This window comes from Pezoporus occidentalis, unplaced genomic scaffold (assembly GCF_034315485.1).
Source record: "Pezoporus occidentalis ecotype Australia unplaced genomic scaffold, CSIRO_AGI_Poc_V1 ctg360, whole genome shotgun sequence".
NCBI classification, from domain to species: domain Eukaryota; kingdom Metazoa; phylum Chordata; class Aves; order Psittaciformes; family Psittacidae; genus Pezoporus; species Pezoporus occidentalis.
Window position 1 is genome coordinate 114,439 of NW_026915592.1, and position 19,969 is coordinate 134,407.

Genomic DNA, 19,969 nt, shown 5'->3' on the forward strand with positions numbered 1-19,969 from the left:
CCAGCCTGGACCACTGTGGTCCCTGCCCCGTAGACCCGTGTCCCTTCTGAACCAGAGCCACCAGCCCAAGGGGTGAAGAGCTGGCTTCACTTAAACCCATCTGAGGAACCCATTTCCAAGCCCAGTGGGGAACTCAACCAAGCCCCCTTAAGGCAAACCCCATTCCCGTTGAGATCCGATGTCCCTCAGCTGAGAGGGAAGCTCCCCAAAGGCCCAGCACCAGCTTCCCCCCGCAGTGACCCATCCCCACATGCAGCCACGTGAGTCACAACCTTTATTCCCAGCTTTTCCCCCTGGAATCAGCGCGTTCCCCTGGGTACAGCCATGGAGAGAGCGCGGCCGGGCCTGGGCTGCGGGGCACGGGGCAGAGCGGTGGGGGGAACACAATGGCAGGGGCATGGAGCAGGGACAGGGACCTCCCCGGCCCTGGCGCAGGCTGGGGACACAGGAGCGTGAGCAGGTCCCTCATGGGAGCCGTGGTGGGGCCGGGCACGGCGGTGGCGCGGGCTCAGCGCCGTGGCACAGGGTACGGGCATGCGAGCGAGCAGAGCCAGCGAGGGATGCTCTGAGGGCGGTGAGAGCGTGGCAGGAGCCGGTCCCTCACAGGATGAGGGATGTGTAACCCACGGGGACCAGGCCGGTGCTGTTGCCATGGCAGCAGCGGATCCAGTCTTCATCCACGGTGCAGAGCAGCTGCAGGATGTCCCCCTTCTGGAAGCTCAGGTGCCCGTCGGCCGTGCCCGTGTGGTCGCACAGCGCCCGGACCGCCCTGCAGAGCAAACAGCATCCGGACTCACCCCCCAGCGCCACTGGGAGAGGCTCCCACAGGATGCTCCTGGAGGAGCCGCCATCGGACCATGGGTTCGATCACATCCATAGGTTCAAATCCATCCATGGGTTCAGTCACATCCAGGACCCAGGACCAGACACACACACCCCCCACACCCCCCCTCCCGGCAGCTTTCCAGCCCCAAACACGGCAGTGCCCCCATCACCTGCAGGGCTGGGGTGACTCCAACACCGTCCCCTCTGCCTGCTCCTGAGCGCGGCTCTTCTCAGCCGCCAGCCCCTTCACCACCGCAGCCAGGACACGGGCGCCGGGCGAGAGCCACCTCGAAGGTCTCCTGCGCGCAGCAGAAGCTGCAGGCTCAGCCTGGTCTGGGGATGCGGGAGCTGACGGGGGCCCTGCACGGGGCCTTACCTGGACCTCGCTGAGGCTGCATCGGGGCTGGGAGGGAAGCTCCTGGCAGAGGGGCTGGGGGCCCCGAAGAGCCGGCCCAGCCAACGGCCCCCGTGAGCGCCGCGGGGCCCGGGAGGCGCTGCCCGGCTCCCATCCGCACCCGGCGATGCCCGAGGGCTCTCTCCAGCGGCGGGATCAGACGGCGCAGGGGATGCTCCGGCTCCCGCGGGCAGGATGAGGGCTTCGGGGGAGGAGGATCCGGAGGTGCCCGCGCTGCTGCTGGGCTGCGGAGGGGGGAGCTCCGGGACAGCTTTGGTCTGGAGCAGCTGCAGCTCCGTGCCGCCGGGCTCCCCCAGGGCCGGCAGAGCCGGGCCAGGGCTGGGATCCGCCACAGCCGCCCGCAGCTTCGTCCACCAGACCGAGGGGAGCTTCTCCTCGCTGGGCTCGGAGCAGGTCCTGGAGGCCCGGCCCAGCTGCCCCCACCACCCCCCGGGACCAGCCCCAGCATCCCCAAGGCTGTCGGCCCCCAGCAGCGTGCGGCTGAGGCGGTCCCCCCAGCGCAGGACGTGCTGCAGGGTCTGCTGCAGAGCGGCCCCCACCTGGGCACCAGGGACCAGCGCAGCAGCGCGGGGCTGGGGCCTTGGGCTGCCCCCTGCGCCCGCTGCCCTCCCCACGGCATCAGGGGGCGTCTGGTCCTCCAGGCCGGCCCCCGTGGTGCTGCAGAGCCCCCCCAGGGAGCGCTGACCGGGACCCGGAGCAGAGCCATGGGCAGGACACGGCGGTGACTGCGGCCGGCGGCACAAGGGCCGTACATCCATGGAGAGGTGGTGGTGTTCAAAGAGCAGGTCCAGGTGGAAAGTCAGCACGGAGAGGGGCTGGATGAGCAGCAGCAGCTCATCAGCGAGGTAGGGCAGAGGCCCCTGGCTCAGTGCGAAGAAGGCTGTGGGTGAGTACAGCACGGAGATGACACCTACGAGAGACAGAGGGTGCTGGAGGGTGCAAAGTGCCCTGGCAGGGCCAGCAGGGCTGTCCCAGCCGGTCAGAGGAGCTTCTGCTGGGAGCTGTATTAAAGGCACACCATGGAAATGATGCCTTCTCCACTATGCAGATCCCAGCCAAGCACCACGGGTGGGACGGGGCTGGGGTTAGACCTGTTCATATGTTGTACCTGATTATACCCTGGCAAGCAAGAGAGGACGTGGATGTGGAGCTTCTGGACATTGTCTCCTTACCTGGGCTCTTCTGCAGGTGGGAAATCCACTGCTCCAGCTGTTTAATGCTAAAGAAGGCAAAGGGAACCCACGTTAGAGCTCCTGGGACTCCGTCCCAACCAGCAGCAGGGGCCAGCGGGGCCGGAACTCACTTCAAAAGGCCCAGAATAAAGGCATGGAACTTCTGCCGGGTGCTGTGGAGCGGGGCCAGCCCAGCCACGTGCCCGTACAGCGAGTGGAAGGAGCGGGCACCGGGGCCTGTGGAACACAACGGTCACCGCTCCGGGCCCCGATCCCCCCAGCCCGGGCTGGGGAAGCATCCCAGGCTCCCCGAGATGCCCCCAGCTCCGGGAGCCCCGCACAGACCTGTCCTCACGGAGGCTTCCACCACGCTCCATGGGGAATTCCTCCTCTGGCCGGTGATAACGTCTTTCTGGAAGGGCTTCAGCCCGTCCTCCACCAAGGCGTAGAGCGCAGGGCACAGCGTGTGCAGCAGCAGGTACCCCACGTCAGGGCTGAGCCGGCTGTCGCCCAGCTGGGCCTGGAGCACAGGGAGAGGAGAGGAAGGGAACGGCAGCACCTACCCCCGAGCCTGCAGGGAGGGAGGAAGCCCCTGGAGGCCCCCAGGCCCCTCCTGCCCACCCCAGCCCAGAGCCTCACCTTCTGCACCAGGTTCCGTGCGGAGCTGAAGTGGGCAATGACCTTATCCACGGCGGCGCTGATGGCGATGAGCAGGGCTGGGGGGCAGCAGAAGGGAAGGTGTCAGAGAGAACGACTCGGAGCAGCCCCGAGGAGGACTTGGGGGCGTTGGGTGAGGAGCAGCTCCCCATGACCCGGCTTCAGCGAGCGCTTGAGCCCGGAGCCCCCCCGTGTGCTGGGCACCAGCCGCAGCTCCGGACACCAAGGCACAGGGGAGCGCTGGGAAGGCTCAAGGAGCATCCAGGCTGTTGCCATGGGAACCGTGCCGGGATGAAGGACCCGCGGCTCCCAGGGGACCGGGCCAGGATGGAGGCGAGGGCGGGGACCGGCAGCGCCGCGCCCCCGCTCCCCGGCTCCACCACGGGGCGGGGTCGCAGCCCCTGCCCGCCCCTGCCCGCGGCCCCGCTCCGGCCGCTGCCGACCCCGGCCTCCCCCCGCGCACCGGAGCCCGCGGCCGTTACCTCTCATCTGCTCCCCGCGGGCTCCCTCCGTGCTCCCCGCTCCGGGCGGGCCCGCGGCGGCTCCAGCGGCGGACGGCGGGGGTTTGGCTGCGGGGAGCGCGGCGGCCTCAGGCGCTGCCGGGGGGAGGCGGTTACCGGGCCCGGGCCCTGCCGGGCCGCGCTCGCCCATGGAGCCGGAGGCCGCGGCGGGGCGAAGGGCAGCGGCTGGGGCGGGCCCCGCCGCGGCCCGGAACGGGGCGGGGGAAGGCGGCGGGGCGGCCCCCGGGGGGTTCGGGACCCGTCCTTCCCCCAGCCCGGCTCCGCGCCCGCGCAGGACCCCAGCTCTTACCGTCCTGGCGGGGCCCGGCCCCTCTCTCGCCTGCCCCGGGCCCCCGCGGGGCGCCGCCGGGTCCCCTGAGCCTCCGAATCGCGGCCCCGTTCTCCTCGGGAAGGGCGCTCTGCAGCGGCGGCCCCGCTTCCTCAGCGTCCCCGGGCTGCCCCTCCGCGATGGGGAGCAGCCCCGGCCGGGGTCTCCTCCTCTTCACCTGGTGGCCGTCCATGGGCGCCAGCAGCTGCCCCCCCAGCGGCACCGGGGGCACCCAGCCTGCGCTGCCGCTGCCCAAGGCCGCCTCCGGGAGCGCAGGGGGATGCTGCGATGCCGCCGGCTCTGCCCGCTCGCCCGCTGCCTGCCCCTTGGCCTTGTTGGAGGCGCTGCGGTACCGCAGCTCCTTGAACGTGGTCACCTCGCGCTGCCTGGAGCCGGGGGGCCTCGGTGGCGGCTCGGGCTGGAGCTGGGGCCGGGCCGGCTCCTGGCCCGTGGTGCTGGAGAGGAGCTCGCTGGGGGGAGGCAGCTCCGTGTCCGGTGAGAAGACGATGAGCCAGTCGCTGCGGTCAGCCCTGGCCTGGGCAGGAGCAGGCCCAGCGCCGTTCCTCTTCCTCTTCTGGGCCAGCTCGTGGAAGGAGGTGATGGTTTTCTTGCCCACGTCTCTGCAGAGGTCTCCCGAGCCGGGCTCCAGCTCCAGCGGCCCCGCAGGCAGAGGTGGCTGCTCTGCCCTGTGCCCATTGAGAACCTGCAGGCGCCTCCGGGGCCGGGGGGGCACTGGTGGGGGGATGCTTCCAGCCCGGGGCCGCAGCTCCGGAGCTCGGCTCAGAGCAGGATCCCTGCGCCCCGGTACAGGCGGTGCCGGGGGGGCAGAGTCAGCCTCGGGCAGGGGGTTGCAGTTGGGGTCGAGGTCGGTGCTGAGGTCGGTGCTGATGCCGGTGCCATCCCGCACGCTGGGGGAGGTCTCATCATACCGGGAGTCGAGCGAGCTGCTGCTGCGGAGGCTGTCCGGGCTCCCTCCGGTCAGCGGGGCCGGTCTCTGGGGCACCGGCGGGTTGAGGTTGGCATCTCTTCCATCACACGTCCCACCCTGGTCACCAAGCGACTGCGCATCCTGGGCATCTTCTGTGGGAATGACGCTGGGCGGATTCTCGAGGGGTCGAGGCTCTTCTCTGGGGAACCCTTTGCAGTACACGGAGACTGGGGAGTCATCCAAGCTGAAATCCGAGCAGCTACTGACGGAGGAGGAGGATGAAGAAGAGGAGGAGGAAGCCAGATCACAAGGGGAAGCCACCTCCTCCCCAGCGTGCAGGCAGGGGAAATCCTCTTGAGCTGTCTGGTTCTGGAGACCCAGCGTCACTGCCTGCTGAGGATGGGACTCGCAACACCGGCATTTCAGGGAGGGATTGTTGGAATTGGCATCCACTTGCTCGCAGTTCTCCGCGCAGTCGCTGCAGCCGGTCTGCTCCCCTCCACCCGTGGAGCCAGAAGTCTCCTGGAGCTCCGGGTGCCGGGAGAGGTGCAGCCCCAGGGAGATGTGCTGCAGATGGATGTGGTTGAGGTTGCAGAGGAGGCCTTTCTTCGGAGCCAACATGGTGCTGCCTCACTGGTGGTGCTGGGGCTCCTCGGAGAGCCCCACAGCTCCTGTCTTCAGACCATGCAGCTCCCTGCAGACAGCGAGCACCCCTTCAGCGGGCAGGGGAGAGCGCAGAGCACGAACCTGGAGAGGAGCAGACGGGGCGGGAGGGATGACGGTGACCTTGCGGCAGCCCCCGAGCCGGGAAGGGCCGGATGCAGGGGGTCGGTGTAGGGGCCCTGTGTTCCGAGATGGGAACGTGCCCAGCAGCGAGGGGCAGCCCCACAGCTCCCCCCTGCGCCCGGGTCTGCGCCGGGCAGGGGCTGGTGGGCGACTCCCGAGCGCGGTGCGGGGGAGCAGCGGGCAGCGCAGGGGGGGCTGGATCCCGCCCAGAGGTGAGGAGCACCCGCGGATGCCACCGAGGAGGAAACGCCCTTGAACCCCCACCGGGGTCGGAGCCGGGCCCAGCCGAGGGGCGGCGGCAGCGCCGGGGCTGCAAGGCCGCGGCAGGACCCCGGTCCTGGGGGGGAGCCGCCCGCCCGCCCGCAGCCTCCCGCAGCCCCCCCCCCCGCCCGGTGCGGCCCCGGGCACCGCCCGGCAGCGGCGGCAGCGGCCGCGGAGCGCTGAGCATCCCCCGGGCCCTGCGCTGGAGCCGCCGCGGCCGCAGGGGTGAGGCCGCCCCGAACCCCCCGCCCGGCTCCGGCCCCGCTCACCTCGCGCTGCGGCGGCGACTGCGGAGGGAGGAGGAGCCGCGGCCCCGGCCCCGCCCCGGAGCCGCCCCGGGACCGGGCCCGCCCCGACCGGGAGGAGGCGGTGGCGCCGCGGCCCCCCCCACCCCGAGCCCCTGCAGCCGGAGGAGCCGCCTGTGCCCCCCCCGCCCCATCCAGCCCCGGCTCCAGCCCCCACCCGGCAGCGCTGCAGCCGCAATCACGGCTGGGGACTGGGGTAATCAATAACTTAACGTTTATTGACAACCGCGATTCAAACCCCGCCTCCGACCCCAAAACCCGGTTCACAACCAGCCCCGGATCCCACCCCACGGGGCAGGGGGCAGGGATCAGTTCCAGCCGGGGGCAGACCCCAATGGCCACCAGCCCCCTTCAGCAGAGGCGAAGCAGTGGAGGGGCAGCCCCACCATCACTTCTGCCGCTTGTAGATCTTCTGAGCCAGGCCAAGGAAGATGGCCTTGGGCAGGCAGTGGCTGTGTGTCCGGATCAGCTCCTGCAGGCGCTGGTAGCTGCTCTCCTCGTACTCTTGGAAAGCAGCCCTCATGCCCAGGGTGTCATAGAGCTCCTTCACCTTTGCCACCTTCTCAGGTTCCTTACGGCCATAGTTCTCCTGAGGAAACACCAGGCCAAGTCAGGCTGAGGTCCAGCATCTGGCCCCAGCCATAGCTGGTCCTTCAAAGGGTAGCAGGAGTCACCTCTTGTCATCCCCGCTACTGCCCCAACCACTCACAACAACCAGGCTGCAGGGTGTACAACAGGGCACTACAACCCCTCTACACCACATCTCCCCTCCTTCAGGGGGTTGTGAACCTGGTGGCGTTACCTCCAGGATCTGCCTCTGCTCTGGCGTGACCCGATGCAGACACTGCACCACCAACCAGCTGCACTTATTGTCCTCGATGTCAGTGCCAACCTTCCCTGTCACCTTTGGGTCTCCATAGCAGTCCAGGTAATCATCCTGCATGGAGATGGGAGCACATGAGTGCCACAACCAGCACCTTATAAGCACTAAGGGACAGGGAAGCAGCACCTACCTGGATCTGAAAGAATTCACCCATCTCCAGCAAGATGGCCTTGGCATTGTCATGCTCCTCCTTGCTGTCAATACCAGCCTAAGGACGGAAAAAAAGAATGAAGCCTTCCAGTACCTGCCTTCCACCCTTTCGTGTCTCCCAAAGCTCCTGCCTTCCTTGACAGCAAGGGCAAGTCCTAGGACAGTGACCAAGGACTCACCATGTACATGGCAGCAGCCACAGGCAGGTAGAAGGAGTAAAACGCCGTCTTGTACTTCACAATCGCCTTATACCTGTGGCAGAGGAACCCTGCTCAGTGCCAGGGCGTCCCAACAGGGCTCTGCAGACCAGGACCAGCATCTCCCTTCAACCCAGCCCACAAGCTCCAACAGCACGAGCAAGACCTGCTCCGCAGAGCTTGGCACGATGTTATCCCTCCTACACCGTGTGGAAGGGACCGCGAGCAGAGCTGCGCTGCCACACCTCCATCACCTCCTTACCTCTGCTCACTGAAGCGGTTCAAATCCACCTGGGAAATGGGAGCAGTGATGAGGTCCAGCGTCTGCCCCAGCTCCGTCTGGTAGGCAGTCTGAAGAGGAACGGGGGGATTTGTTCAGCCCCCCAGCAGAGTCCCAAGAGTGCAGTGAAACCCCCAAACCCCAGCCCGGTTTCAGCTCCTCTCCCAGTGCGAAGGGCAGGGTGCCCAGGAAGAGCAGATCCCAGGGTACCTGTGCAAGGGGATGCGGGGGCCGGGCTCACCTGCAGGAAGAGCTCCAGGAGGTGCACGTAGTAGGGATGCTCCCCGCAGTACTTCTTCAGCAGCCGATAGACGGAGGACTCCAGGAGGAGGGCATCATTGATGGCATCAAGACCGATCCCCTCCTGCACCGGGCGGGTAGGGAGGGGTCACAAAACACCCTGACCCCCCCGCACCTCCCCGGGGACAGGGGCCTCCCAACGGCCTCACCTTCTTGTACCAGCAGAGCTGCCCCCGGCGGGTGAGGGACGCGTCCATGATGTCGTCGGTCACCAGGAAGAACGCCTGGAGCTGCGAGAGGCCGGGTTAGGGGCAGGGGGGTCCCGGGGGGGGGGGGGGTGTGCACCCCCAGGCCCACCCCGTCCCGGCTCTCACCAGCTCGATGCACCAGCCGACGACCAGGGCGCACCGGAGGCTCTCCGCACCCTGCTGCCCGGGGCCCGCCAGCTCTCGGTACGCGGCCAGCACCGTCATGCCCCGGTTGCACTTCCCGCCCGCCCCGTTGTACTCCAGCACCTGCGGGCAGACGGGAACGGGCAGCCTCGGACAGGACGGGCAGGGGATGGAGCCGGACCCCCCCCGCGCCCCGCTCACCTCCTTCAAGCGGGACACAGCATCGCCCACCTCGGGGTGCCCCAGGCCGCCCTCGGTCAGGTCGCGCACGATCTGCGGGAAGAAGCTCATGAACTCCTCCCGCTCCGCCGCCGCCCGCTCCCCGCCGCCGCTCATGGTGCCCGCAGCGCTCCCGATCCACGCCGCAGCCCCGGCGGCCCCCAGGGGCGCCGCGTCCCGCCCCGTCCCGTCCCACCCCGCCCCGTCCGGTCCCTCCGCCGGGCGCGGGGGTCGCCGGGAAGCGCAGTCCCGCAGCCCCGGGGGCAGCCGGAGCCGCCGCCGCCGCAGGACTACAACTCCCGGCGTGCCCCGCGCGGGGCGGAGCCAGCGCCCTGCCTCCGCCGGGGCGCCCGCGCTCATTGGTCCGCTCCATCGCATGAGGATAAGTCCGGGAAGGCTGAGCCAATAGAAGCGCGAGGAAGGCGGGCCCGATGCTGCTGATTGGTGGAGAGAGCGAATGGAGCGAGGGCTCGGCCGAGGCGCGGGGGCGCGGGGCGAGGCTGCGGAGGAAGGCGCGGGGTGCACGGGGGGTGCGGACAGATCGGGGTGCATGGGGGGGGTGCATGGGAACTGGGGGTACATGGGGGGGTGCATGGGAACTGGGGGTGCATAGGGGGTGAGGGCAGCTGGGGGGTAATGAGGGATGCAGGACAGCTTGTGCAGTGTTAACATGAGGGGTGCAGTGCAGGGGGTGCAGTGCAGGGGGTGCAGTGTTAACGTGAGGGGTGCAGTGCAGGGGGTGCAGTGTTAACATGAGGGGTGCAGTGCAGGGGGCGCAGTGCAGGGGGTGCAGTGTTAACGTGAGGGGTGCAGTGCAGGGGGTGCAGTGTTAATGTGAGGGGTGCAGTGCAGGGGGTGCAGTGTTAACGTGAGGGGTGCAGTGCAGGGGACGCAGTGCAAGGGGTGCAGTGCAGGGGGTGCAGTGCAGGGGGTGCAGTGTTAACGTGAGGGCTGCAGTGCAGGGAGTGCAGTGTTAACGTGAGGGCTGCAGTGCAGGGGGTGCAGTGTTAACGTGAGGGGTGCAGTGCAGGGAGTGCAGTGTTAACGTGAGGGGTGCAGTGCAGGGGGTGCAGTGCAGGGGGTGCAGTGTTAACGTGAGGGGTGCAGTACAGGGGGTGCAGTGCAGGGGGTGCACCCCACACCTTTGTGCACAGGAGAGAACCCCGGATCCAGGGACAGGGCAGGGGCCCCATCACCCACCCGGGCCGAGGCCTCAGTCAGTGGCGGGCACAGCGAAGGGCACCGCGGCTCCCTCCGGGCCCCGCTGATTGCCGATCTGCGCTTTGTCTGCTGCGATCCCCTAATCCCCGCTAACCCCGGGTTAATTAATCTCTGCTTTGCGGCCTGCTAATCCCCCCCCACCCCTACAGCCGGCAACGCGGGGGCTTGGGGACGAGCCAGCCCCGGGTGCCCTTGCAGAGCCTTGTGGTCCCTTCTGCTCCTCCTGCCCCCGGGTGCGCTGGGTGCCCGAGCAGCCCCAAGCAGGGATGCGGAGGCTGGGATTGTGCTTCTAGGAAAAAGCTCTTTTCCCTTTCTGCAGTGGCAGAGCCAGGCTCTGGCAGCACATCCCAGCCTTCCAGCAGGGCGCTGGGGCAGGGGACTGTTGGCTACACAGGCTCATAATCAGGATGGCTTCGGTGTAAGCTGAAATAATCAAATTAGAAAGAAACTGCTAATCAGCTCTGATCGCATCGTTGTGTCACAGAGCCTAAGTCCTGCTGGTGGGAGGGCAGGGGCTGCTGCAGGGCCCTGCGGGTGGCCGTGGCGGGGGCTCTGTGCCACCAGCAGCCCATCTCGTACTGCACGACCTTCATTTAATCTAGTTAATGCCCAGAGTCTGCTCCGCAATCAGGCGGTATCAAACCTCCCCACCCCCCTCCCGGTAAGAAATGGAAGGGGAAAGTAACTGCAGATTAAACATTAATCTCCCCAGGGCCTAAAGGGGACGGGGTGGGCAGGAGAGGGCTCCCACTGAACTGCCCGGGGCCGGGGGGCCGGGGAGAGGCCCCTCAATGGGTACCCAAGGATGCTCCACAGAGCACGGGGATTGGATCCGCAGAGCATCCCCCTGCCCCATCCCATCCCCGCGGGCAGGCGGGGTGCTGGGGGTGCCGGCCCCAAAGGAGGCTCCCCCAGAACCAGCTCGGAATCTCTCTTTATTATTTAAATCCATTATGTACAACGACCAAAAATAAAAAAACGCTTTTAAATCCTCTGCGATATGAAAACTACAAGCTCTGTACATGGACTGCCGTGAGTGCGAGTGGAGGAGCGTGGTCTTTGGTGCCTTAGACTTGTGCCCGCGCACGCCGCGGAGACACCAGCACCCCCGGCGGCCCCTCCTGCCTCCACACCGGGGGTGGCTCTGGCCGCAACGGGGGCAGAGCTGAGCTCGGTGCCGTCCGGGCCAGCCCGCGGGCTCTGCGGGGACACCTAAGGATGGGTTAACACATCTACAGCACACAGCCTGGGGACGCCTGACTACACGGCCCCGCCGCAGACCCCTTCCCGAGGGGCTGCCGGGGACACACCGACCATGGGGATGGAGCGGGATGCGGGCAGGGGAGAGCTGAGGTCCATGGGAAGAAGGCAGTGCTGGACATCCCCTCCGCTGGACGCGCTGGCGGGATCCCGGCCGGGCTGCGGTGCCCTGCGGGCTGCACCGGTCCCGACGTCCCAAAACGCGATGGGGGGGGAACTGAAGACCTCACTTTGAGAAAGGACCACGTAGAACAAGGCCCTCGCCCGCTGCACGGGGGCCCTTTTCCGTGGCAGCCAGGCCCCAGAGCACAACTACAAGCCATGGTTCCTGACCCCGGTAGTGGGAAGCAGCTTGCGCAGCGTGGTGGGGACGGGGGGGGACGACACACTACTTTAACCAGGACTGGTAACACGGGCGGCCCAAAGCGACACTGCAAGCAGAGCTCAGCGGCTGGGCAGAGCCACAGCTTGAACATACATTGCTGACTACTGGTTCCCGAGGGGTGGTGTGGGCTGGCCATGGGGAACCCAGGCTCCTGCCCCCCAAAACAGAGACCCAGAAGGGTGAGGGGAGGCAGCTCCACAGCCCCACACTTCACCTGGGCACTGCATCTCCTCCAGACACCCTCATGCTCACTGTGGTGCCTGGAACTGGGACCACAGCACAGGGAGGGAGTAGAACCCAGGCTGAGCATCCCCTCAGGCAGCGGGGTCACCCCAGGGCTGCCCCCTTGATGGAGCATGGAGAGGGGCTAGGTGACGGCACCTGGACCCCTTGATGGAGGCAAGATGCTCCCCCAGGCTGGGGAGAGGCACCTCAGGGTGCCTCTCCATGAGAAACCCATCTGCCCCCAGCTCTGCTGCCTGGCACTCGTCACCCCAGAGGGACCCTGCCTGGGACCCCCGGGTCTGGGCACTGCGTCCAGGGCCTCAGAGAGGGGGACCTGGCTCCTGCCATGGGCTCCGAACCCCTCACTCTGCCCCAGCACTGGGGCCTCTCCCTCCTCTCCCCAAAGCAAAGGTGCTGGCAGAGCTGTCTGGGGACCGAGGAGGGTGCGTGGCAGCCCCTGCTGTGACAGGACAGGCTGGAGGAGACCCCAGCACTGGCCTGGCCCCAAGGAGGGGCAGTGGGGAGCGAGGGCAGAGCACGGTGGGGCACGGACCCCACGGAGCAGCTGTGGGGAGATGGCTCCCCAGGAGTCGGGCGAGGGCTCTGACCCGTCCTGCTGCCTCCAGGAGGAGGGTGGGTGGTGATGGAGCAAGGGGAGAGCCCGGGTGGGACCCACAGGGCAGTCGGCAGAGCCCCCTCCTCACCCAGGGGCTGCCCCACACCCGGAGCAGCCGGTCCACAGCCACGGCGCCGCCTCTCACCTCGTCTTCCCTCCCCGCCTGTGCCGCCGGGTGCCCGGCTCCCTCCTGCCTGTACCCGGGACTCACATGTTGGACTGGAGTTTGGGCTTCCCCGTTTCCACCTCGGGGCTGAAGGCCACGGAGCCCTTGCGGGAGGGACCTGCTGCCTGCCGGGACGCGGACACCGGGGACTGCGGCGTGGATGCCCCGGCCACGGTGCGGCTGGGTTGAGCCAGCGATCCTGAAGGCATCTGCTGCGAGTGCTGGGCTGGCAGCCCCGGGCACGGCTTGGCCAGGAGCCCGGCGACCGAGGGCGAGGACCGGCGGGCCAGGCTCCCCGCGGACTTCCTGCCCTGCTGCAGGGAGCTGCCGTCGCCTTGCTGGGCCACTCTGTTGGGAAGGGAGGGCTGGGATGCGGAGAGGAGCCGGACGTCCTGGGTGAGCCGCCCCACCGGCAGGCCCTGGATGCTCCGGTGCTTCACCAGCTGCTGCGGCTGCATCAGGAGCGAGATGTGGGAGCCGGTGGCTCGGGACAGGCTGTAGTGCAGCGTTCTCCCGGGCGGCAGCGCCTGCTCCGAGCTGGGGGACGGGGCCCCGGCCGCCTGCTGCAGCAGCGACGTGGACACCGAGGCGCCGCGGGACCGGGAGAGCTGCGGCTGGGGGCCGGCCGGGGGCTGCTTGGCCGCGGGGTCCCCCTTGGGCGCCGGGCGCGGAAGCGCCGGTGCCCCGGGGCTGGGTCTCTGCCCCGAGCCCTCCAGCGGCTGCACCATGGGCGAGGACGGGGACCCGGCGGCGGGCGTCTGGAGGTGGGACTGCGGCGCCGACGGGGAGCTCATGGAGGAGGGCCGGGAGCCCCCCAGGCTGGGCTGGGAGCGGCGCACGGGCTTGGCGAGCAGCGTGGCCTCGGGGGAGAGCGGGCTGGCGATGGAGGAGGGCGGCAGGAAGATGTGCGCCTGCAGGCTGTGCTGGTGGGTCAAGGCGATGGCCACGTTGGTGGTGGCGGCCGCCGTCTGCAGCGGGGCGTGCACCAGCGGCTCCCAGATCACCGGCTTGCCGCTGAGCTCCCGGCCCATGGCCATCTGCTGCAGGTCCTGGATGTTGTGCGCCATGTCCTGGTCGTGCTTCACGATCTGCTGGATCATCTCGTTGTTCATGGGCCCCGAGCTGTGCTCGGCCCGCTTGCGGAGCAAGATGGAGTTCTTCTTCCCTGGGTTGGGGTGGAGGCAGCAGCGTCACTGGGAGCGGCGGTGGGGAAGGGACTGTAAAGCCTCACCCCTGTGGCCCTGGGGAGGGTTTGGGCTGGAGCAGAGGGGGAAGCAGGGACAAACCAGGGGAGTCCCAGCTCCAAAGGTTGCAGGCTGGAGGCTGGGGGCCGTGGTCCTGCTTTGTCCTCTGCAGGTGAGGGGGGTGAGGACAAGCAGCCGGGCAATGCCAGTGCAAAGATGGGAGAAGGGAGTGGGTGACAGCCCCCCGTCATACAGCATTGCCTGGGTCTTTCTGGGAGAGAGAGGGATGCTGGAGGCAGGCTCCTTCCCTGTGCTCCCCCTCATCCTCATTGCGGGGTACCCACAGGGCTGCAGTGCCATCAACCATGGGGCTGGGGTGCCATGGTTCGTGGGTGGCTGTGCTGGGCCCAGGGCCACTCCTCACCTATGCGGTCCAGCCGGTCCATGGCCACGGTCTCGAAGGCCCTGCGCATCATGGGGTACTCCTCCAGCACCTCGTTGAAGTTATCCACGGACAAGGAGTAGAGGCGGCAGTAGGTGTCAGCGCGCACGCTGGCCGTGCGCCGGCCCCGTGTCAGCAGGCAGATTTCTGCAGGGACACAGGTTTGGGGGTCAGGATGATGCATCCATAGAGCCATGGAATGGGTTGGGTGGAAGGGATCTTAAAGCTCATCCAGCTCCAACCCCTTGGCATGGACAGGGACACGTTCCATTAGAGCAGCTTGCTCCAAGCCCCATCCAACCTGGCCCTGGCCACTTCCATCTATCCCCTTCCCAACCATGTCTCCAGATAAGGGCAGCAGGAATGGGGACCGAACTGCCTGGCACTCCCACAGCCTGCACAGAAACTGTGACTCAGGACGAGGGACAGACCCTGGAGCCTGGACACGCTGTGTCCTCATCCAGGCCATGGAGACACTGCTGGCCATGGCTGCTCTCCCAGATACCAACTGGCTCAGATGCTCAGCTCTAAACCTCCCTCCTTTCCGGCCAGATGTGGGGTGATGCCCCCTCTGCCCAAGCCAGACACAGTTCTGGTCCCTCTGACTCAATCTTCTGGACAAGGTACCCCATGAGAGCAGCGGTGGTGGAATTGTGAGCCCCAGAGCCCAGCGTGAGCTGGATGCCCCAGTTCCTGCCCCCCCGGCAGCTCTTGCTCCCCCCTGCTCCCCAGGCAGCCCAGCTCAGCCTCACCCCCAAAGTAGGAGCCATCAGACAGCTTTGTCTCCTTGTTGCCCTTGGTGAGGATGCTGACCACCCCGTGCTGGATGAAGTACATCTTCTTGCCGACGGTGCCCTCGCGGATGATGAAGTCCCCGGGCTGGAAGACCTCGAAGCGCAGCTTGGTCAGCATGGCTGTCACAAAGTTGGGGTCCGCGTTGGCAAACAGGGGCATGTTGGCCACCAGGTTGCGGCAGTTGAAGTTGATGATCTCCTGTGGGGTTGAGGAGCACGTCACCAACAGGGACATCGCCGAGCCCGGCCCCGGCAAGCACCCGAGGCACCGGCAGTGGGTGCCTGCCCATACCTCTTTGAGCGGCTCGCTGAGCTCCCCCAGGATGTTCTCCTCGTCAAACATCTTGCCCTGGTAGCGGTGCTCGTAGTACTCGTGGATGCGCTGGCGTGTGTCCCCAGGCAGCTTGTGGAATGACATGTACTGCTCCACTTGCTTGTACTGCGGGGACAAGGCAGAGCTGCACAGGGTGAGCCAAGCCGCACTGCGGGGCTGGGTTACAGACCCCCCCAAAAGCCATGTCAAAGAATCATAGCATCACTGGTTTGGGTTGAAGGGACCTTAAAGCTCCTCCAGTTCTGACCCCTTGCCACAGGGAGGGACACCTTCCACTGGAGCAGTTTGCTCCAAGCCCCTGTATCCAACCTGGCCTTGAACACTGCCAGGGATGGGGCAGCCCTGTGCCAGCGCCTCAGCACCCTCACAGGGAAGAGCTTCTGCCTTAGATCCAACCTGATGTCCAGGGCAGAGAACAGAACCCTGTGCCCTCAGGATGCAGAGGGCCCCGGGGCAGAGGCCAGGATGGGGCCTCACTCTGCTGAGGTGACCCCCAGCACTCCACATGGGGCATCTCTCTGCGAATGGGCAGCCTGGTGCCCCCGAACACCCCTCCGGGTGAGCGACAGAGATGAGGGCAGGAACCTGCAGGGCAGGGACCCACCTTTCCCCCGTGCTCAGGCACCCAGCGCCCATCGCACTGACCTTCTCCTGGTACTGGCGCCGGGACGAGTCCAGCGACTGGATGAGGGCGGTGGCGTGGCCGATGAACATGGCGTAGCACGTGGCGCCCACGATCATGCTCAGCATGGTGAGCCACACGTCGGTCATGCCCTCCGGTGCCTGCTGCCCGTAGCCGATGCAGAGCATGTGGCTCATGGCCTTGAAGAGCGCGTGCGAGTACTGCTTCCCCCAGGAGTCGTTCTGCGGGCCAGGAACAGCAGGGCTGGGGGTTGCTGGAAGGAGCTGCGGGGCTCAGCCCTCCAGCCCCACCAACCCCAGCAGCAGCCACAGCGGGCTGAGACAGGAGGGCGATGCAGAGATTCCCTCCGCCCCAGGCCACTGCTGGGACTAGAAGAGGGACGCTGCTCTGAGCGCATAGATCCAAGCAGCTCCAGCCTTCGAGTACAGGATGTGCGACCAAACCCTCTCCTCCCTACACGGCTGGTATCACCCCTGCCTGGCACACTCACCACCATGTGGTTGATGGAGACCCAGCAGTCCTCGGGGAAGTCTTGCAGCATGGGCACCAGGAACTGGAGGCAGCCGTCCCAGTGACACAGCAGCAGCATCATGCCGATGAGGTTGAAGATCCTCACCACAGCGCTGGCCAGGTCGTATGTCATGTGGAAGATCTGCAGAAGAGGCAGGAGTTGGAGCTACAGAGACACTGGCACTGGAACGGGTTGCCCAGGGAGGTTGTGAATGCTCCATCCCTGGCAGTGTTCAAGGCCAGGTTGGACAGAACCTTGGGTGCCATGGTTTAGTGTGAGGTGTCCCTGCGCATGGCAGGGGGCTGGAACTGGATGACCTTAAGGTCCTTTCCAACCCAAACCATTCTATGATGCTATGACACTCCAACCAGCCGTACCCCACAGCCAAGGGTCCCCAGCGCGAGGCCCTGAGCAGTGGCCGTGGTCCCCAAGGGGCTCTCACCTCCTCCCACTGGTGGATGTAGCGGATGAGGCGCGAGAGGCGCAGCAGGCGCAGGAGGCTGAGGATCTTGGTGAAGCGCACGATGCGCAGTGCCCGCGCTGTCTTGTACACGTCAGAATCCACCTGCGTCTCCAGGTCGACGATGAGGAAGATGTAATCCACCGGGATGGAGGAGATGAAGTCAACCAGGAACCAGCTCTTCAAGTACTTCATTTTGATGGTGTGCGGGTCGAGGATGATCTCTGTGTTGTCCTCCACCACGATGCCTGTCCGGAAGTTCAGCACCAGGTCAGCCAAGAAGAAAGTGTCCGACAGCACGTTGAAAACGATCCAGGGAGGGGTGTTCTCATCCTTGAAGAAGGTGATGCCCACGGGCAGGATGATCAGATTCCCCACCATCAGCAGCAGCATGATGAGGTCCCAGTAGAACCTGCAGGGGCGGAGCACAGGGGGTGGGAGAAGCAGGGAGAGGCAGGAGACAGTGGGTTAGAAGCAACCCCGAGTTCAATGCAGTGTGGAGAGACGGGCGCGCAGGACATGCACACGTGCCTGCCCACACGCATGACTGATGCTGCTGCTCGGCTGGGACACACGTGTGTGGGGAGGAGCAGCTCTGCACCGGTGGGTCTGGGAGAGCAAACATCACCCCATGCGTGTGGGAAGGGAGGGCTGCAGCTCGGCTGTTGCTGCCCCCTCTTCTGACCTGGGGCCACTGAATCTGTTGGGATTGCAGCATGGGGGAGCCAGGCAGCAGCCAAGCAAGGCTAGGGAAGCGCCATCACCATAGGGAAGGTGGGAGGAACATCTAACCCCAAAGGGGCTACTCATGGGCACTGGGCCTGCAGGACCCCTCAATCCACCTCCTTTCTCTGGGAGTGGACAAGCTCAGAGGCTTCGGAGGCAAGGCCAAGAGACACTGGGCAGCAGCTGATTGGTGTTAACCCAGCATCCCCATTCACATGCAAATGTGTCTGGGATGTTTTCATTCCTCACACAAACACATGGACACACTTTGCTTCACAAGGCCCGCGATTGCTCCTGCGGCAGCTTGGTGGACTCACTGGGCTCCAAGGCTTTATGGGTGCCTTGAGAAGCAAACCCAGCTCCCACCTTTGGATGCTCCGTTAGCCCCAGCCCCGGTTGCGGGTAAAGACCCCAAGTCTTCAAAGGTGACCTCAGGGCAATTCTTTGATCCAAAGTGGCCTTTGCAATGAGAAGAAGCCTGCAGGCGTTTCCTCCCCTGGGTCTTCACCAGGCACCACTTGGTGCAAGTGGTGGAGAAGAGGAGGAAGCAGAAGTGATGATCTTAAGGTCCTTTCCAACCCTAACTGTTCTATGATTCTAGGTGATGGCTCCTTCAAGAGGGAGCACCACGGCAGGGACGGGGCACCACCAACGTGGGGGCTCCCCCAAGACCCAGAGGCCTCGCACACGTCAACACCCTCTTGCCCATGGCCAAGATAGGCTGGGGAAGGCAAGAAGATGCTGGTCAGGGCAGAAGGGGCCTGACCTGGCTGAGCAATTGCCTCCTGCACCCCGCGCTGTGCCCCGAGCCCTGCTCACTGAGCAGGGAGCCGCCAGCCCCCACAGCAGCCAGAGCTCTTGATTCAGCCTCAGGCTTAAGCTATTTAGGGCAAGCCCCGTCCTCTGCTCTGTGTCAGGCCGAACACGCAGGGCCCTGATCTCACTGGCCTTTATGTATCCCTATTATGTGATAAACACCGGCGTAATCCCACCAGCTGTCTACCTGCCAGCTCGCCCCATGGCACCGCTGCACAAGCTGCTCCTGCCGAGCGCAGGCTCCCGAACTTCAGGGCAGCTTCCCTGGGAAAAGGGCTCCGAGGGCTGCAGGCCCCCGGTGTCAGGCTCAGGAGCTGGCTACAGGTACCGGGGTGCTCGCCGGGCTGGGGACATCAGCCGTGTCACAGCTTGCCGCGGGAGACGACTGCCATTCCCCGTAGAGAAAGCCCACCCTATATGACTCAACATCCCCGTGACACCCAGTTCCTCCCACATCATCCGTCCCTGAGCCCTCCCCGTGATCCCGGTGACACCGTGAGCCAGGCCCGGCTCCGTGCTGGGCGTCCTGCCCCCTGCCACCCACTCCCAGGCTCTGCAGGCAGCTCGTGGGGCCCGTGTCCCCACCGGGGTCACGCAGCTCCTCACCAGACACGGACAAACAGCGTCGGGAAGCGGGGGGCTGTGTGGATGAAGGCCGGCGGACCCTGCCTCCTCCTCCTCCACGGAGGAGCCCCGGTTGGGCTGGGTTGCCCCCGGCCAACGGGAACCCCGGGGCCCGGTGGTGGTGGTGGGGGGACTGAGGCAGGAGAAATTCACCGGTGCCCCCCCGCAGGATCACCCAAGGACGGCGCAGGGGCTGGGGCTACGCGGCCCCGGGGAGCGGAGGGCCGGACCGGCGGGTGCGGTGCGGGAGCCGCGTCCTCCCGGCCCGGTGCTGCGGAGCCCCGGGTGCCCGTCACTTGTTGCCCCGACGGAGCCGGGGCGGGGCGGGCGGAGGAGCCGCGCTCAGCACCAGGGACAGCGGCACGGGAGCGGGTCCCACCTGAAGTCGCTGTAGGGATGGATGATCCAGGCACCGGCCGACTTCACCCGTTGCCGTTCGATCTCCACGGCCCGGTGGCTGCCGAACATGCGCAGCGAGAACTTATTCACGGCGGGCTGCAGCATGGCCCCGAGCTGCCGTTGCACGAACGTGCCCGCCGCCGTCGCCGTGGCCGCCGCCTCGCCCTCCGCCACGATCTGCTCCGCCGCCACCGGCGAAGCCGGGGCCGCTCCCGTCGCTTCCCCATCCAACACCGGCGGCTTCTCCCGCGGCTCGGGGCTCCTGCCCGGTGCCGCTTCCATCCCTCCGCCGCCGCCTCACGTTTCCTTCAAACGCCCTTGCCCGGGCGTTCTGCCCGCCGCCCCGTCGCACATGCCCGGCCCCGGGCGGGCGCGCCTTCACTTCGCCGGTCCCGACCGCTCGCTCACCGCTCACTCCTCCGTTACCGGTACCCGCAGCTCCACGGGCCGCCCGGGGGCACTGCGCACCCCGGGGACGAAGCACCGGGACCCCGCCGCTAACGGGGATGCACCGGAGGTACCGGAGCGGCGGAGGCGGCGGCGCGGGACCCCGCGGGCGGGGCGGGGGGCGGGGGGGACGACGTACGTCGTCCCCCGGAGCCCCGCCCACCCTAGCCCCGCCCCG

At 66.8% G+C, this 19,969-nt stretch overlaps 4 protein-coding genes across 4 annotated transcripts; 1 reads left to right on the forward strand and 3 right to left on the reverse strand.

Annotated features, from left to right (window-relative positions):
- Positions 1-257: 257 nt before the first annotated feature.
- On the reverse strand, positions 258-5,667 carry RUSC1 (RUN and SH3 domain containing 1). The gene is made up of 9 exons (XM_062630888.1): positions 3,880-5,667; positions 3,552-3,638; positions 3,052-3,128; positions 2,758-2,932; positions 2,544-2,649; positions 2,413-2,459; positions 1,202-2,150; positions 996-1,124; positions 258-769 (listed from the first exon to the last, which is right to left on the reverse strand). The coding sequence occupies exons 1-9, from the start codon at positions 5,444-5,446 to the stop codon at positions 601-603; spliced, it is 3,306 nt and encodes a 1,101-aa protein (XP_062486872.1). The 5' UTR covers positions 5,447-5,667; the 3' UTR covers positions 258-600.
- Positions 5,668-5,679: 12 nt separating this feature from the next.
- On the forward strand, positions 5,680-6,384 carry LOC134169919 (basic proline-rich protein-like). Its single transcript, XM_062630867.1, has one exon. The coding sequence runs from the start codon at positions 5,680-5,682 to the stop codon at positions 6,382-6,384; it is 705 nt and encodes a 234-aa protein (XP_062486851.1).
- Positions 6,385-6,471: 87 nt separating this feature from the next.
- On the reverse strand, positions 6,472-8,835 carry FDPS (farnesyl diphosphate synthase). The gene is made up of 9 exons (XM_062630890.1): positions 8,521-8,835; positions 8,302-8,442; positions 8,137-8,217; positions 7,929-8,051; positions 7,670-7,758; positions 7,390-7,462; positions 7,191-7,268; positions 6,980-7,114; positions 6,472-6,766 (listed from the first exon to the last, which is right to left on the reverse strand). Exons 1-9 carry the CDS (start codon positions 8,653-8,655, stop codon positions 6,566-6,568), a joined length of 1,056 nt encoding a protein of 351 aa, XP_062486874.1. The 5' UTR covers positions 8,656-8,835; the 3' UTR covers positions 6,472-6,565.
- Positions 8,836-10,681: 1,846 nt separating this feature from the next.
- On the reverse strand, positions 10,682-19,820 carry HCN3 (hyperpolarization activated cyclic nucleotide gated potassium channel 3). Its single transcript, XM_062630891.1, has 8 exons — positions 19,325-19,820; positions 16,762-17,191; positions 16,299-16,460; positions 15,811-16,029; positions 15,124-15,270; positions 14,790-15,030; positions 14,020-14,184; positions 10,682-13,576 (listed from the first exon to the last, which is right to left on the reverse strand). The coding sequence occupies exons 1-8, from the start codon at positions 19,624-19,626 to the stop codon at positions 12,453-12,455; spliced, it is 2,790 nt and encodes a 929-aa protein (XP_062486875.1). The 5' UTR covers positions 19,627-19,820; the 3' UTR covers positions 10,682-12,452.
- Positions 19,821-19,969: the final 149 nt, after the last annotated feature.